Source organism: Nuphar pumila, chromosome 12 (assembly GCF_984573655.1).
Source record: "Nuphar pumila chromosome 12, dmNupPumi1.hap1.1, whole genome shotgun sequence".
Classification (NCBI taxonomy): Eukaryota; Viridiplantae; Streptophyta; class Magnoliopsida; order Nymphaeales; family Nymphaeaceae; genus Nuphar; species Nuphar pumila.
This window is the reverse complement of record NC_143260.1, coordinates 20,030,600-20,046,843: the sequence shown is the minus strand read 5'-3', so window position 1 is coordinate 20,046,843 and position 16,244 is coordinate 20,030,600. Positions and strand designations below refer to the sequence as shown.

The window sequence follows — 16,244 nt, the reverse complement described above, 5'->3', positions numbered from 1 at the left end:
GCACAATTAATATAAAATAAGTTAATTCCTCAACTATTGTACAAAACTAGACCATGATAGAAATCAGTATTTGGATCTTGTTATTCCAACATGTACGTAAGTTTTTACAAGGGTTAAAGCAACATCTTATAATGTAACAAAGTTTCAACCCTTATAAAATCATATTTTATTTTGAAAAATCATAATTCAATAGTCAATTAGTTGATTCTTATTATTTTCACCATGCTATGGGTTGGGTATGACCTGATTTGGACCCGCACTGAATTTGATAGGGTCAAGGTTTGGTAACAAAGAAAGGAGTCTGATTAACTATTTGGGTCAGACTCATGAAGTCCAATATGATTTATGAAATTTTATACCAAAATCAGATCCATCCCGAGTTCCATCCACAATTTACAATGTAAAAAATATATTATTTTATCTAGTTTGTTTATGTAATCCTTATCGGGTCCAAGTATGGTCTTTCTGAAGAAATATCAAATCAGATCCAAATTTGAATCTGATATTGACACTTCCTACTCGGATCCGAGTACGGACTCACCTATAGAATGTGCATATTTTAATTATTATATTTGTTGGAAGTAACTTCTGTTGGATCTTATATCTGATTTGGATCTGACCCACTTATACCCCACTTGGGAAAGTGATCGGGCGAGGCGGTGTCACCCAACAGTACAAAGGAAAGCTTAACGGTAATGCGGGAGAGCGCAAGAAAATGAAAGAATGGCTTGCTCTCTCTCTCTCTCTCTCTCTCTCTCTCTCTCTCTCTCTCTCTCTCTCTCTCTCTCTCTCTCTCTTTGGGTCGAAGCCACCATCGTCGGAGAGAGACCTCTGCCAGAGATTGTCCCTTGCCGGAGAGAGAGATCCACTATCGAAGGCTCACGCCAGACTTCCTCCACGGACCACCATTACCGGAGACACCCACCAGAGAGAGAGAAACCTCTTTTTCCCAAGTTCCTCGTTGCACCCTCTCTGCCCACTATTGCTCCTCCATCACCAGACCACTATTACCCTTATCAAACCTAGTTGTCTGCGAACCATCTTTCTCAAATCCCTCTTACCTTCCCCTATATCTACCTGATATTTTTACCACCTTCCTCAAAACCCTTAATCACGGAGAAGGACTACTCCCATACCTGAAGGAAGATCGTCAGGTCATAGGATTCTATAGGTTTTGGCCGCCAGGGGTTTGAGTGATGGAGTTTGATCGACAGGTTTTAATAGTTCTTGATCGCTGGGCAACAAGGTTTTGATCAACAGAAGTTTGAGCGTGTACGCCTTAGAAGTGAAGCGCGCCTCGACACGAGGCGTGCACTTCACCCATGTGAAGCGTGCACTTCGAGCATGCAAATGCCTCCCTACAACGCCTTGGTTCCTTGAGCTTGCGCTTCACCTCTAAGGCGTACGCTTCAGGTACTGAGGCGTTCGCCTCTAACAACATTGATCTAATGTATGAAACATATATAAGAGGAAATGTAAGGGTTTGGCGGGTATATGAGTGATACTCATAGAAAAATAAAAAAATGTTTAAAATGAAAGTTTATCAACTATAAAACTATTAACATTTTTGAAATTTTCATTTTTTTCAAAGGTGTATACATTTTATACATTCATTTAAATAATAAAATCATGATATTTTAAGAAGAGAAAAAATTGGGTATGTTTGTATGTTATGAACACTCTAGTTGAAACTCATAGGAGCGGGTACTTTTGACCAAAATCTGATCCACGGGTTTGTTCAATGTTATCAAAATAGTAGAAATCAACCATTGTTTTTTTATTGGATAATCCAAGAGAAAAAAAAACCCATCCCTTCATCACCTACCGCACATTGGCTGGCCTCTGGTTGACCCTTAAGGTTCCCCCACCCCACCGGGGATATACCCAGCTTCAACATTGCGGCAAGAGATGCCACCCAGGGGTTTCAAACTTGTGATGTCCCTTCTACCATTGGTTTATATTTTTTAACATAAAAATATGAATTTTGAGAATGATACATTTTAGGCCATTAATTTTTCAATCCCTACAAAATCTGACATGTTGGAAAACTATGATCTCAGGGGTGTTTCTAGTGAAACTTGTTAGCCCTCGAAAACCATTGACAATGAAAGGAAGAAAGGAAACCCAAAAATAAAGAAAAAGCAGCGCATGCATGGCTGGAAGAACGTCACCATGAAACCCTAAATAAAAAAAGTAAAAGGGAAAACTGAAACCATGAAAACACTGCATGTTTAAAAATACTAAGATATAGAAAAACAATACTTCAAAAGAAGACACAATGCAACGAAGAAGATGAGTAAAGGAACCAAGATCATCTCTTGTTTTTGTCCTCCTTATTCGACAAGGTTGCAGTGGAGGCTCAGACTCAGATAAAGAAAGGCTGAAGAAGAAAAAGATGAGAGGAGAGACCCAAGAAAGAGAGAGAGAGAGAGAGAGAGAGAGAGAGAGAGAGAGAGAGAGAAAACAGAAGAGCGGTTATCCAACTGTGGTCTTGAGAGCTCGCAAAGAGAAAGAGAGAGAGAAATATAAAAAGTACCATCGAGCTCTTTTTAAATACGACTCTATAACGATGATATAATTGTTGTCATTATAAACTAAAACCTATAACAACACGATCCAAATCTCGTCATTATTGATCTATAACAGTGAGATTATGTCCCCATTAAATATTATCATTGTAGTGTTTTAACGGTAGAGAATATCGTCGTTATACACATCTTTAACGATGATATAACTCTCATCGTTATTTATCTATAATAGCCAGAACTTCTGCCCATTAAATATAGCCATTAAACTGTTTTAACGACCAGATCTATGCAGGGGCAAGGCCTTCAAGGTTGGGTCCAGCTCATCATTATTGATGAAGCAATAACGATTAGATTTATGGTCGTAGTAGAGTAATAATGATACAATATTTATATCGTCGTTATTACCTATTAATTAGCGGAAACAAAACTTTTGCGGTTATTGCTTGATCAATAGAGATAAGTTTTTTTCTTGTTGTTAAAGAATCACCATTTTTTACCCTCATCCTTGTAGTGGTCATATCTTTCTTTTTCACAGGGGTTTGTTCTGATGATAGTTGTGTTTTCTTTTTGTGGTGGTAGATTTAGACAAGGTAGTGGAAGAACTCTCTTGTAAAGATTTTTTTTGTTGGTAACTCTTTCCTGACCAAAGTACATTTTCACTGTCTTCAAGTTTGATTTATGGGCTACCACTAAGAAAATTTTGATGACCGGCTTTTGAGGGTCATTTAGTGGAGAGCCTCTAGGGATCTTTCCGATATCTTGATTCAAGTAAATAACTTTTTCTTGGACTCAAATTCCTTTTAGGGCCTCTTGCTTGGCCTGTATCCGGCTTTAATAACTATTTCTAAAGTGCTTGGATATGACATGGCTTTTGCTTTGGTCTTTCTTTTTGAATTTTATTCCCTTCCGAGTCCGGGAAAAACCTCCGTCTTCTCCAAAGGAAGTTGGTAGGATTCCTTGCAAAGGGGTAATAGAGATGGTTTGTGCCAGATATGTGACCAGACCTAAACTCAATTTTCCCGACCATATATAGTTAACAAAATTTTGTGTAAAAAAAAAAATTTTAAACTGAAAAACAAGTTGAAACTCTGTCTTTTTCAAAACATCTGCAGAAAAATGGCATGCTTTTGAGAGCAATATTTAGAACACAAATATTCATATTTAAAAAAGATATTTTTCAACAAAAACACGAGTATAGATCCAATTCGATCGGATCATAGGTTTGGATCACAATGTTTCTTTAATATATATGTGTAAATTTGTTATTTTTTACTCCGTCTTATAAAATTAAATCCATATGTACTATTTGCCCCTTCTTTTGCAACTCGTTTTTTTTTTTTTGCCGTTTCACCTATTGCTGACTATGTTCCTGATATAGGAATTAAATCAACGAGCTGATTATATTTGGGTAGACCCAAACCCACTCAAGTAATACATGAGTTGGGTCGGTGCTATAATCTTTGTTAGATATCTCGAGCATTTTTTGTATATATTTCAAGTAAAAATATGTAATTTAAAATCTCCTTAAATCTACAAGTTGGGTTTGGGCTTTCATTTTGTGAACCATGACATAACCAAAACCCAAGCCCTAATGTCGGTGCAGCCTGATAGTCGGATACCCGATCCGTACAATCTGCTCACTTCACTACTCGGCGACAATCCGGTCCAAACTGACTGTAGCTCTTGAAACGGGTCATGAGACCAATTAATATTAATGCGTCCAACTTGGTTTGCTCCATGGTAGAGGTGGGCCTGGGAAGCTCTTGAAGCATTTCTAGCCGTTAGCCACTCCTGTGGTCCCCCCACCACCAATTCAAAAAAAATCATTTTCTTTATTTTTTTTTAAACAAAACAACCCTACCAAAGCTAATTAAAAAAAGTGGGCCCTTGATTGGTCGGCGTACGAGAGATAGAGGGAGAGAATCCGACCGTTGGCGTCCTTATTTTGAAACGTTTCGAGTTTCATCTCCGTCGTCGTCGTCCTGGTGTTCTCGGATTCTCTCGGCGAAATCCCTCGATTCTCAACAATGGGTATGGTCGGTCTCGCAGAAACAGACCCCCAGAAGGTAAGACGAATCTCCCCATCTGAGAAATTCTAAAGATTTGAGGGGGTTTCGTGTTCGGGAAACCTAGGTTTTTTGCCTCAGTAGGGTTTCCATCTTTTCTGAAGGATTCGCCCTCGATGGAGGGGTCGGAGAAGAAGGAGAAGAGGTGGACGCTCAACGACTTCGAGATCGGGAAGCCTCTCGGGAGGGGCAAGTTCGGCAACGTCTATTTGGCCAGGGACAAGAAGGTGAGGGAAGGGGTTTTCCTTTTTTCTTTCTTTTTTTTGGGGGGAAATCTTTCTCGCCTTTGACCGATCCCTTTGATTCAAGGGAAAATGTTTTATTTTTTCTCATTTGGGTGTTTTTTTTATTCTGTTCTTTCATTTCGGATTCTTTCTTGTTTCTTTTTCTTCTTGATGTGCCGTGAATCATAATGGGAATGCCCCATTTTGGGTTTAGATGAGCACTAGATTCCAGGATTTTGTTTGGGTCTAAGGAGGGCGGATCGGGTGATAAGCCTTGTCACCATCCACTGGTGATAAGGCCTTACCACCTCGTCTAAAACGCAGAGTGGATCGTGTAGGGAAGAATCACTTGTAAAAACCATTTCCTGTCCCGTTAATCTCCGCGATGGGCGGCAATGGATGGTGGTTATGCCTTTTCACCAGAGGATGGTGATAGCGCGTATCATCTGATCCGCTGGCTGTCTGATAATAAGCTCATTGGAATTTTTAGAAGGGTAATTTGTAACCGTTTTTTTTTTTAAATTTGTTTTGTCAATGGTATTATTTTTACTGACCCATATTTTCTCTTCTTTTTTCTTGGATTGGCACCTTTCTGTTGCAGAGCAAATTTATAGTCGCATTGAAAGTTTTATTCAAAAGCCAATTGAAGCAATCCCAGGTTGAACATCAGCTGCGCAGAGAAGTTGAGATCCAGAGCCATCTAAGACATCCTAACATACTTCGTCTGTATGGTTATTTCTATGATCAGGTTTGAAATCTTCATTTTTTTTTCTTTTCTAAATTTTGTTGATGATCTTAAAGTGGTAAATCTTCTTAGTTGGATGGCTAATGAACTAGGCCTTCACTGAAGAAAATTACTCTTTTTTATGCCAGACACGAGTTTATTTGATATTGGAGTATGCAGCTAAAGGAGAACTGTATAAGGAGCTGCAGAGGTGCAAATACTTCCCAGAAAAGCGAGCTGCCACAGTAAGTTTGATGGTGCTTTTTTGTTTTTCAAAAGTCTACCCTGAAACTTGTTGTTTGGGAAATGAATGCAGATGGTAAAGATATAAAGTGAGGCCTCCAGCCATTTTCTTTATGAAAATAAAAAAAAAATTTGCTACAACAACAACAACGCCTTCATCCCAAACAATTGGGGTCTGCGATATGAACCAAAAAGAAAATCATTTTGGGTCCTCCACATGAATCCTTCTCCTCCAATCATTTCTATCAAATGTCATGTCCTCGGTGAGGTTCAAAGCCTTTATATCCTTTCTTATCTCCATCCAAGTCTTCTTAGGCCTACCCCGACCTCTTTTAGCTAATATATTTTCCCATTTCTCCATCCTTCTAACCGGAGCATCATTAGGCCTTCGTCGAATATGCCCAAACCATCGTAAACGATTCTCACTCATCTTATTTTCAATGGGTGCAACGCCTACCTTCTTACGTATTTCCTCGTTCTGAATCTTATCTTTTAGTGTATTTTCACACATCCATCGAAGCATACGCATCTCAGTTACACCCATTTTTTGAAAATGATGTCTCTTGGCAGCCCAACATTCCGTACCATATAGTAAAGTGGGTCTAATTGTCGTCCTATAAAACTTTTCCTTCAACCGCAATGGCATTCTACAATCGCACAACACTCTAGTTGCACTTTTCCATTTCATCCACCCAACCTTAATCCTATGATTACTCCATTCTTTTGAATGATAGATCCCAAATATTTGAAACAGTCATCCACCGCTATTTCTTGCTCACCAAGCTTCATTACACTCTCATCACTACTGCGTTGCTTACTAAACTGACATTCCATATATTGTCTTACTCTTACTCAACGTAAAACCTCTTGCTTCCAAAGTCTCTCCCCATAATTCTAACTTAGCATTAACCCCAGCTCTTGACTCATCAATCAAAACAATATCATCAGCAAACAACATACACCATGGCACATTTTCTTGAATTGATCTCGTAAGTTCATCTAACACTATAGCAAAAAGAAAATGGCTTAATGCAGATCCTTGATGTAACCCAACCGTTATAGGAAAATTGTTTGTCACCCCTCCACAAGTGCGGACATTGGTTACTACTCCTTCATATATATCTTTAATTATACTAATGTACTTGAGAGAGATACATTTTTTCATCATTGTCTACCAGAGAACATCCCTAGGTACTCTATCATATGCCTTCTCCAAATCAATAAAAACCATATGCAAATCTTTGTTCCCCTCTCTATATCTCTCAATAAGCTGTCTAAGAAGATGTATAGCTTTCATAGTTGATCTTCCAAGCATAAAACCAAATTGATTCTCCGATATCATGGCAACCTTCCTCAACCTATACTCAATCACCCTCTCCCAAAGTTTCATAGTAGGACTCATGAGTTTTATACCACGATAGTTTGTGCAATCTTGTATATCACCCTTATTCTTATAGAGGCACCAAAGTACTCTTCCTCCACTCATTAGGCATTTTATTTGTCCGTCAAATCTTGTTAAAAAGATTTGCCAACCATACTAAACCTTTCTCACCCAAACATTTTCAAGCCTCGATAGGTATATCATCCGGGTCAACTGTCTTTCTGGATTGCATTTTCTTTAAAGCCTCTGCAATTTCTTGCTTTTGAATCTTGCGCATGAAGTCCCGATTCATCTCATGAAAAAGAATGGAGAAGTCTCCAAAATCCTGGCATGCTTTCCATTAAATAGCTTATCAAAATAATCTTTTCATCTCTCCTTAATCTCTTCATCTTTAACTAAAACCCTTTGTGTTTCATCTTTGATACATCTAACCATACCCAGATCCCTTGATTTTATATCTCTCATCTTTGCAAGCCTGTAAATATCATTTTCGCCCTCCTTGGTATCCAACTTGTCATAGACCTCCTTATATACCTTATCCATCGCATTTCAAACTACTTTTTTAGCTTCCTTCTTTGCTACCATATACTTCTCCAAATTCTCATTATCACGACTCTTACTTAGATTTCTATAACACTCTCTTTTAACCTTAATAGCTAGTTTGACATCTTCGTTTCACCATGATGTATCCTTATCTAGCGGTGCACCACCTTTATGGATATTTCAGGGTGAACTAATGATAGCTAATTTGCCATCACAACTCTTACATAAAAATTTTTTGCTGCTTTCTGGATATTTCAGGGATGCTTGGAAGTTTTGCAATCCCTGCATTCTTTAATTGTTCTTCTAAATATCACTGATGGTTTTCTTATTGCTTATAGGCTCTTGGCCGCCACACATCCAGGCTAAACCCATTTATATGACATTCCAATGTTTTGCTGCACCTATTTTTTTGTTCCTAGTGTTAGAAGTTTGACACAAATTTTTTGGTTATATATATCTTGTGTAGTTCTTAGAGATGCTAATTTTTATGTCTTGGCACAGTATATTGCTTCATTGGCACAGGCACTGATTTACTGCCATGAGAAGCATGTAATACACAGAGACATTAAGCCAGAAAACCTGCTAATTGGCGTGCAGGTAGTAATTCTGCAGGCTTGTATTTGTTGATTTTGTTAAAATGATCTGCAAGTTTGCATGCTTAGTGGGTTCCTTTTTCGCAGGGTGAACTAAAGATTGCAGACTTTGGGTGGTCCGTGCACACATTTGATAGAAGACGCACCATGTGTGGAACATTGGACTATCTTCCACCTGAAATGGGTAAGTTGGAGCCAGGTGAACAGGCTATGATTCCTCGTTCAAAACCAATAACTTAGATACTGATAGTTACTTTGTTCCCAAGTTGAACAGTTACTTGGTTGGTGGCTTTGGACGACCTTGATTTCAATTGTGGAAGGCCTTAACCAAGCTTTCAAAAAACAGTTACACTTTGAACTTTTCCTGAGTCCAGATGAATGCTCGAGTTTATTCGTTGAGTTTTATGTAGTCCAGTTTTTGTGCATGTTAAAATCATAACTCAAGCACGTGTTCACTTGCAGTGGAAAGTAGAGAACACGATGCCAATGTTGATATTTGGAGCCTGGGTGTTTTGTGCTATGAATTTCTCTATGGGGTACCTCCCTTTGAGGCAAAGGAGCACTCAGACACATATAGGAGGTACCTAATCTGGTCCCTCTGGGATTCCCTTGTTTAATGCTACTATGTTCTATTGTTCATAAACATTTTGCATTGAAGATGTTACCACTATGTTGCTGGACTGGACTTGTATATTTCTAGTTTTGAGTAGTAAATGTATCTCTTTTTTGTTATTCTGATAAACAAACTAATGAGATCAGATCATATCTAAGGATGAAAATCTTGTGTGTTATTTGTCCCTCATGCTCTTTTTTATTGTATAACGAATAAACCAGTATCTCATTTTCTATTGTCAACATTTTGGATTTGTATCAAAGAGGTTCCAGTCTAAATGTATCTCTTTTTTGTTTTTCTGATAAACAAACTAATGAGATCATATCTAAGGATGAAAGTCTTGTGCATCGGATGTTATTTTTTGTCCCTCATGCTCTTTTTTATTGTATAATGAATAAACCAGTATCTCATTTTCTCTTGTCAGTCAACATTTTGGATTTGTATCAAACAGGTTCCAGTCTAAAATAATCATGTGTCATCCATCTTGCTTAATATTCAGAGCTCAGGAAGCATATGTGGACTATGCATTTTGGATTTGTATCAAATGGCATGTTCTTTTCTACTTTTAGTATGCTTAGGGTCCATAGGACTTGTATATTTGGCACCCTTTTTTTCTAAACTTGGAAGAGTTTTGTCTTGTTAGAAAACCATGGTGGTTTGTATGTGATTAGTCACTGGTTGCTAAAGTCACTTTTAACAGATATTTTAACTATCCTACTAATGCAGGATTGTAAAAGTTGATTTGAAGTTTCCACCTAAACCAGTCACTGGTTGCTAAAGTCACTTTTAGCAGATATTTTAACAGCTTTCCTATCCCCTACTAATGCAGGATTGTAAAAGTTGATTTGAAGTTTCCACTTAAACCAATTGTTTCTGCAGCGGCCAAGGATCTAATCAGTCAAGTCAGTATTCAGCTTTTTTCTCTAAATTTCCCTTTGCATTTGCAATCATTGTGCTCAATATGTTTCAATTTTTTTTAACGCATGCTGCCAACAACAGAAATTCACTATTTTTTGCACATTTGGTATGCAGCTACTTGTTAAAGATTCTTCCCAGCGTCTCCCTCTGCATAAACTTCTAGAACATCCATGGATCATCCAAAATGCAGATTCATCAGGGATATATAGACCTTAATTCTAGAAGCATTTAGGTGGAAAGTTATTCCATTTCATTCTTTCTCAGAGAAAATGTACTGGTTTTCATGTTGTGTGTTGGTGTATGATGTTCTCTTTGGATGTGAACTCTCATATTTTGTTCATGGAATGCAGATCTCTCTCTCTCTCACACACACACACGGGAACAAAAGGAACTGCAAACAATCTATAATTCACACACACGGGAACAAAAGGAACTGCAAACAATCTATAATTCACACACACGGGAACAAAAGGAACTGCAAACAATCTATAATTCCTTGGACCGAGTCGTTATTGTTGCAGATGACATTGGGTTTGGCGTTTTGAGCAGCTACAGACTTCAGTAAAAAGAATCTTTCTTTGAGTTGTATGCAAGTTCTAAAAAGAATCGTTCTTTGAATCTCTCTCTCTCTCTCTCTCTCTCTCTCTCTCTCTCTCTCTCTCTCTCTCTCTCTCACACACACACACACGCACACACACACAGATTTATACATTTAAGACAAAAACGGGAACAAAAGGAACTGCAAACAATCCATAATTCCTTACCAGCTAACACAGGAGGGTCGTTATTGTTGACAGTGGGTTTGGCGTTTTGTGCAGCTACAGACTTCAGTAAAAAGAATCATTCTTTGGCGTTTTGGAGTTATATTTAGGGCTCATATCATCCCAATAAGGTCCATGATAATATAATCCTTTGGATAATGGAACAATCTATCAAAAGGCAACACAGGAGGGTCGTTATTGTTGCAGATGACAGTGGGTTTGGCGTTTTGAGCAGCTACAGACTTCAGTAAAAACAATCATTCTTTGGCGTTTTGGAGTTATATTTAGGGCTCATATCATCCCAATAAGGTCCATGATAATATATAATCCTTTTGGATAATGGAACAATCTATCAAAAGGCAACACTTGGGGCATGCAAATGTCCAAATCAGAGAATGAGTAGTGAGAAGCCAACTCCCATTTCCAAAGGCAAATGGGGGTAGTTTTCTCACTTACATGAGAATCGGAATCACAAGGGGCCTCTTGTGATTCTGATTACTCCAAATTAAGTTTGATTTGGAGTCACATGTAGCCCAGCTAAACCAATGTGCACCATATTGGTTTGAGTAGTGAGAAGCCAACTCCCATTTCCAAAGGCAAATGGGGCTGGTTTTCTCGTTCAAAAGCAACACTTGGGGCATGCAAATGTCCAAATCAGAGAATGAGTAGTGAGAAGCCAACTCCCATTTCCAAAGGCAAATGAGGGTGGTTTTCTCACGGAATCAGAATCACAAGGGGCCTCTTGTGATTCAATTACTCCAAATTAAGTTTGATTTGGAGTCACATGTGGCCCAGCTAAACCAATGTGCATCATATTGGTTTGATAGGAATTCTATTTTAGCTATATTTTTCCAAGTTTGGTTGATCAAGGGATGAAAATGGGGGTGGTTTTCTCACATGAGAATCAGAATCACAAGAGGCACCTTGTAATTCTGATTCTCATGTAAGTGTTAAAACCACTCTGAATTGCACCCCTTGATCAACCAAACTTGGAAAAATATAGCTAAATTTGATAGGAATTCTATTTTAGCTATATTTTCCCAAGTTTGGTTGATCAAGTTGAATGATGCTATTCACGTTGGGAATAGTAATATATTTGTGTTCGTTCAGTATTAATCTTTACTGTAGTATCAAATACAAGCACATCATTGAAGCATTTATAATCTACTCTTGACTTTGAATCTGCCCAAAACATATTCACATCATATCCATCTTCATTCAGTTGCATTGCATTAAAGAAACCAGGGTCATTGCTTGATTTCTTCTGTAAGTAATCAACCAAAGAACATATTTCTCCATTCTTCATGTTATCTGTCATCTTCCTTCTCAAGTGGTTTCTTAGATCCAAAGGAGCCCCCAAACCCTCCTTCTATAAGGGCAAAAACTCTGAATCAAGCTCCACAAATCATCAAGTTGAATGATGTTATTCACGCTGGGAGGAGCCCTCAGACCCCCCTTCTGTAAGGGTAAAAACTCTAAATCAGGCTCCACAACTCTTCAAGTTGAATGATGCTACCCACACTGGGAGGAGCCCCCAGACCCCTCTCCTGTAAGGGTGAAAACTCTGAATCAGGATCCACAACTCATTTACTTGAATAATGCTACTTACGCTGGGAGGAGCCCCCAAACCCTCCCCCTGTAAGGGTAAAAACTCTGAATCAGACTCTACAACAATCAATGTGCAAGTCAGTCGGTGCTTGATAGAGCAATGTAGGATCTTCTGTTGGACGTGCACAGAAGCATAAAGAGAAGGGGGAGAGAGAGTAAGATGGTTGATGTTCATGGCCTCCTCCAGGAAAGATTTCTTTCTCGGATAATCATGGAGTGCAGAATCAGGGTCTTAAATAATCATATTTGGAGCACTTAAGTCTTTACAACCACTCATTTTCTATAATCGTCATTTTTTTTTGCACCAATGGAGGAGAGAGTACTTAAGTCTTTGCAATCGCATCAAACTTCAATGCTAATTAATGCTGATAAACATGAGGATACGAGACACACATTCTTAAATACGTAGTGCTTTTTGAGACCCCCAAGCATGAGATGCCCTCTTAAGGGGGATAACATATAACCTGCTCCGCACAATATATGTATAACTGAGTAAATAACAATAAAATAATCAAATAACACAACGTACGTGATGAAGGGCATGACCACACTTAAATACACTCACACTCACTGAAGGAACTCAGGCTTCACTAATTTTATTACAAACCACTTGGATACACTGATCGACTTACATAACAGGACTTATTGAAAGCATCACATCAGAAGCAAAAAGGTGGAAATACGGCAGTCTGGAACAATAGGAGACATCTATTTAGACACCCTTAATCTTATTAGGTAACATATAATGCGGTTTAAATAACAACCACATTATGAGACAGAAAGAAAGAACCACAAATGACGACGTAATTTCCTTTGCCACGACTCGTTTTACGCTTCCTGACATGGCTTATCATACCATGTTATGATGACACACGAACTAAAAGACAAGAATATGACATGACAACAAGCAAGTGAAAAACAAAATAACAAAATCTCTATTTGACTCCAGCATTACCTAAGTCTCCCTATGCATGAATTGGTTTCCCTCTAATGTATGTCCTTTGCCATAATTCTTCATCGACCATGATCCCTGAATCAAATCCGCTGCTGATGAATTTAAGTTGAGGTTTGCTAGTTTTTCTATGTTGAAAGGATAGACATCAGTTGTCAAGTTTGAGAAAAATGCCTTCAAGCTAATACTTTCGTATGCTCTGTCTGTCAAACTCACTCCATCGAAGTAGACATACTCAGACCTGTTTTGGCAGACTGAGCTTCCTTTCACGCATGCATCGAAATAGGTTTCAACCGTTATCTCACAGCAAGCCTGATCTGCTACCTTATATCCTGGTAACATCACACATCATTGTCAAACTCACCAGACCAATTATTATTATTTTTGATAAGAGAACTAGCAAGGGGATATCACCGTGAGGGTTGAAACCAGAGGACCCTTTAGTTATGATAGTGTGAACTAACCTTTTCAGCTATGTCTTTCCATCACACTTGCCAGACTAATTATCTGGATGCCAATTGTCACCTGGTCCAACCTCAGGTAACATGTCAACACAAAATTTTTTTTTTTGTGTGTGTGTTAGGAAATCACAGCCGTCTGTGGCCTTCATCGCCACCATTCAATGTGAAAACAATGGGGCCAACAAAAAGTGCTGTGATGTCATCATTACACAAAGAAAGGCGGTGCCGAAGGGAGCCAAAGCGTGCGGCTGCACTTGGTGCCCTCCATCTTTGGCTGACAGCTTGTTAGGAGATGAAGGGCAGCTAGGGTGCAGAAGCACGTACACTCAAAGTGTGCCATGTGAAGGCACATGCCAAAGGCCACAAACAATGGTAGATTCAAAACTCCAAAAATTTGTGTTTGGGCATATCACCTGATCCTACCTGGTTAGTCTATCTTATTCAATCACATATGGATGGGGCTTATAGTTATGGCTTCAGTAAGCTATAAAAGTTCTTTTTCTTGAACTGGGAGGCTTATTAGTGTATGAGTAATCATAGGGCATACCGTAAGCAGAAGGATTCTTGACTATGTCATCCATAATTCCATAAGGGTTGGCAAAGACCACAGCTGATCCTGGCATCGCTTGGGTTATATTGTCTATAGAACTCCGCAGGCGAGCGTTGAACAGTCTAGCCGCATAGTTGTATTCTTCATTGCATCCCGAAATTCCTGTCCACCCTTTCAAGTATGGGGTGCATCCCATTACTAGAATCCCAAACAGCACAAACTTTCGAGCTCCCAAATGAAAGACCCTCTGGAGAGGCATTGCCAACAACAGAGCTGTCCATTAATTAGCACTTAAAACAATGCTTTAGATTGGACACCTAATTGCAACCACAATCACAAGTTCCATTCTTTTTAAGGTAAATCTGAATTCATTGTGTGGCCTGGTGAGATTTCTCAATAGAAGAAAACTCTTCATGCTACCATCTAAACGTGGCCCTAGTGAAACTGCTAAGGTTCAAGAAGTTGTTTATCGTTCAAGTTAAGCCAAACTGGCCAGCCTGTCTTTAGTATATAAAAGAGCATCAAATCTTTTGAAATTGATAATAAGATGCTCCAAAGGGGTTTGGTGCAGTGAATGGGGCCTTGTCCACTAGATAAATGGTCAGGGTCCCAATCTCACTAGTATCAAGCCTCTTGCATTAATGAGGGCAAGAAATAAGCTCTTGCTCAGCCAAAACAGGGTGACTCCTTGGGTGCAAGGGGTGTGCCATGGGTTTACACTGTCGAGACAGCGACCACAGCTAGGTCTCTGATCTCGGTGCTTTTCCGTCCTTCATGGAAAACTATTGATAATAAGGGTACGTTCGGCTGCTCCTTTCACAATATGATTCAGAATCAGATGGGGTTTCATGTGATTTTGAATCTCAAGCAAATTAGAAAGTGACTCTCATTTGCAAAGGCAAATTAGATTAATTTTCTCACAGCTTACTTTTTATGTTCGGCTGCTTATACAAATGAGATTCACTTTCTCATTCAAATGATAAGTGCATGTGATCCAACCGAACATGCCCTAAGATTTGCAGATATTATGACGCTGAATAAGGAAAAAGAAAGACCACTGTATACCTTGAGCTCGCCACTGTAAATTTCTATGAGGTAATCGGTAAATACAGTCATGGGGATATCTGAAGCGTTTCCGTTGAAGTATGCCTGCCCGTAATCCAAAGCTCCAGAGTTGAAAAAATATATGGATTTGGATAGGTACGAAGAAAGTTCACTCTCATTCATCTGGGACCTAAGATCCGGCAGCGTCACATTCTCAAAGAAACTGATCTGTGTGCTTAATGGCAAGCCCATCTGCCAAAGGAAATTAAACTTACTGTTACAAGATGCACATAGCTTATAATCGGTCCTCAGAGGTCATATATAGACACGCACATAGCTTGTATAGAGAGAGGGGCGTAATATTGGACGCCCTTCTCGTCCGAAATTGGTCGGATGCACCAGCGCGTCTGATCTTTTTTTTCTGTTATTTTAACCTTTGCGGCAGCCAGGACCACTGCTAAAGGTCTGGGCAAGAAAAACCGCCTTTACCGGCAGTCCAAAAACACTTCTAAAGGGTCGTTTTATAAAAAAAATTGGCGTTTCTTCCGATGATCTTGCTGCGATCAGCAGCAAAAACAAGTCTGAGTGTTTGATGATACACTCTTCTCTCTCTATATATAGAGAGATAAATGGAAACCTACCCACTAAAAAATATGCCAAACCTACCCAATGATTTTTTTTGTTTTTTTCAAAATTTTGACTGTACAGATGTTTTTATCACGATTGATTTACGATATCAATACTTGTATCATGAATTTTGGATAGAAAAAATGGTATTTTGAGGCTCAAAAAATTATGAAAATTGTACTGTTGATTTTTGAAACTTATAAAAACTTATCCATGCATAGGAATCAAATACTCTAAGAACTGATTCCTATAAAACAAGATGACGTCTGTTCGATCAAAATTTTGAAAATAAACATCAGATTTGGTATGTTTTTTAGTGGGTAGGTTTTCATTCTTCTCATATATGTGTATATATATATACGAGAATGGGGATTATCATGCCTCTTTTCTCGTTAGGTCAGATTAGGG

At 38.7% G+C, this 16,244-nt stretch overlaps 2 protein-coding genes across 3 annotated transcripts; one reads left to right on the top strand and one right to left on the bottom strand.

Annotated features, from left to right (window-relative positions):
- Window positions 1–4,424: 4,424 nt before the first annotated feature.
- LOC149820226 (serine/threonine-protein kinase Aurora-2-like) lies at window positions 4,425–10,170 on the top strand. Of its 2 annotated transcripts, XM_089982779.1 has the most exons (9): window positions 4,425–4,594; window positions 4,699–4,821; window positions 5,420–5,566; window positions 5,692–5,787; window positions 8,211–8,306; window positions 8,390–8,486; window positions 8,765–8,882; window positions 9,745–9,817; window positions 9,948–10,170. In XM_089982779.1, exons 1-9 carry the CDS (start codon window positions 4,556–4,558, stop codon window positions 10,047–10,049), a joined length of 891 nt encoding a protein of 296 aa, XP_089838905.1. In that variant the 5' UTR covers window positions 4,425–4,555; the 3' UTR covers window positions 10,050–10,170. The 2 variants fall into 2 exon arrangements, with proteins under 2 accessions (XP_089838905.1, XP_089838906.1); XM_089982780.1 differs by lacking the exon at window positions 9,948–10,170 and having other exon boundaries at window positions 4,429–4,594; window positions 9,642–9,767.
- Window positions 10,171–10,577: 407 nt separating this feature from the next.
- LOC149820225 (GDSL esterase/lipase At4g18970-like) lies at window positions 10,578–15,477 on the bottom strand. Its single transcript, XM_089982778.1, has 3 exons — window positions 15,231–15,477; window positions 14,163–14,412; window positions 10,578–10,762 (listed from the first exon to the last, which is right to left on the bottom strand). The coding sequence occupies exons 1-3, from the start codon at window positions 15,459–15,461 to the stop codon at window positions 10,713–10,715; spliced, it is 531 nt and encodes a 176-aa protein (XP_089838904.1). The 5' UTR covers window positions 15,462–15,477; the 3' UTR covers window positions 10,578–10,712.
- Between the last annotated feature and the right edge of the window lie 767 nt (window positions 15,478–16,244).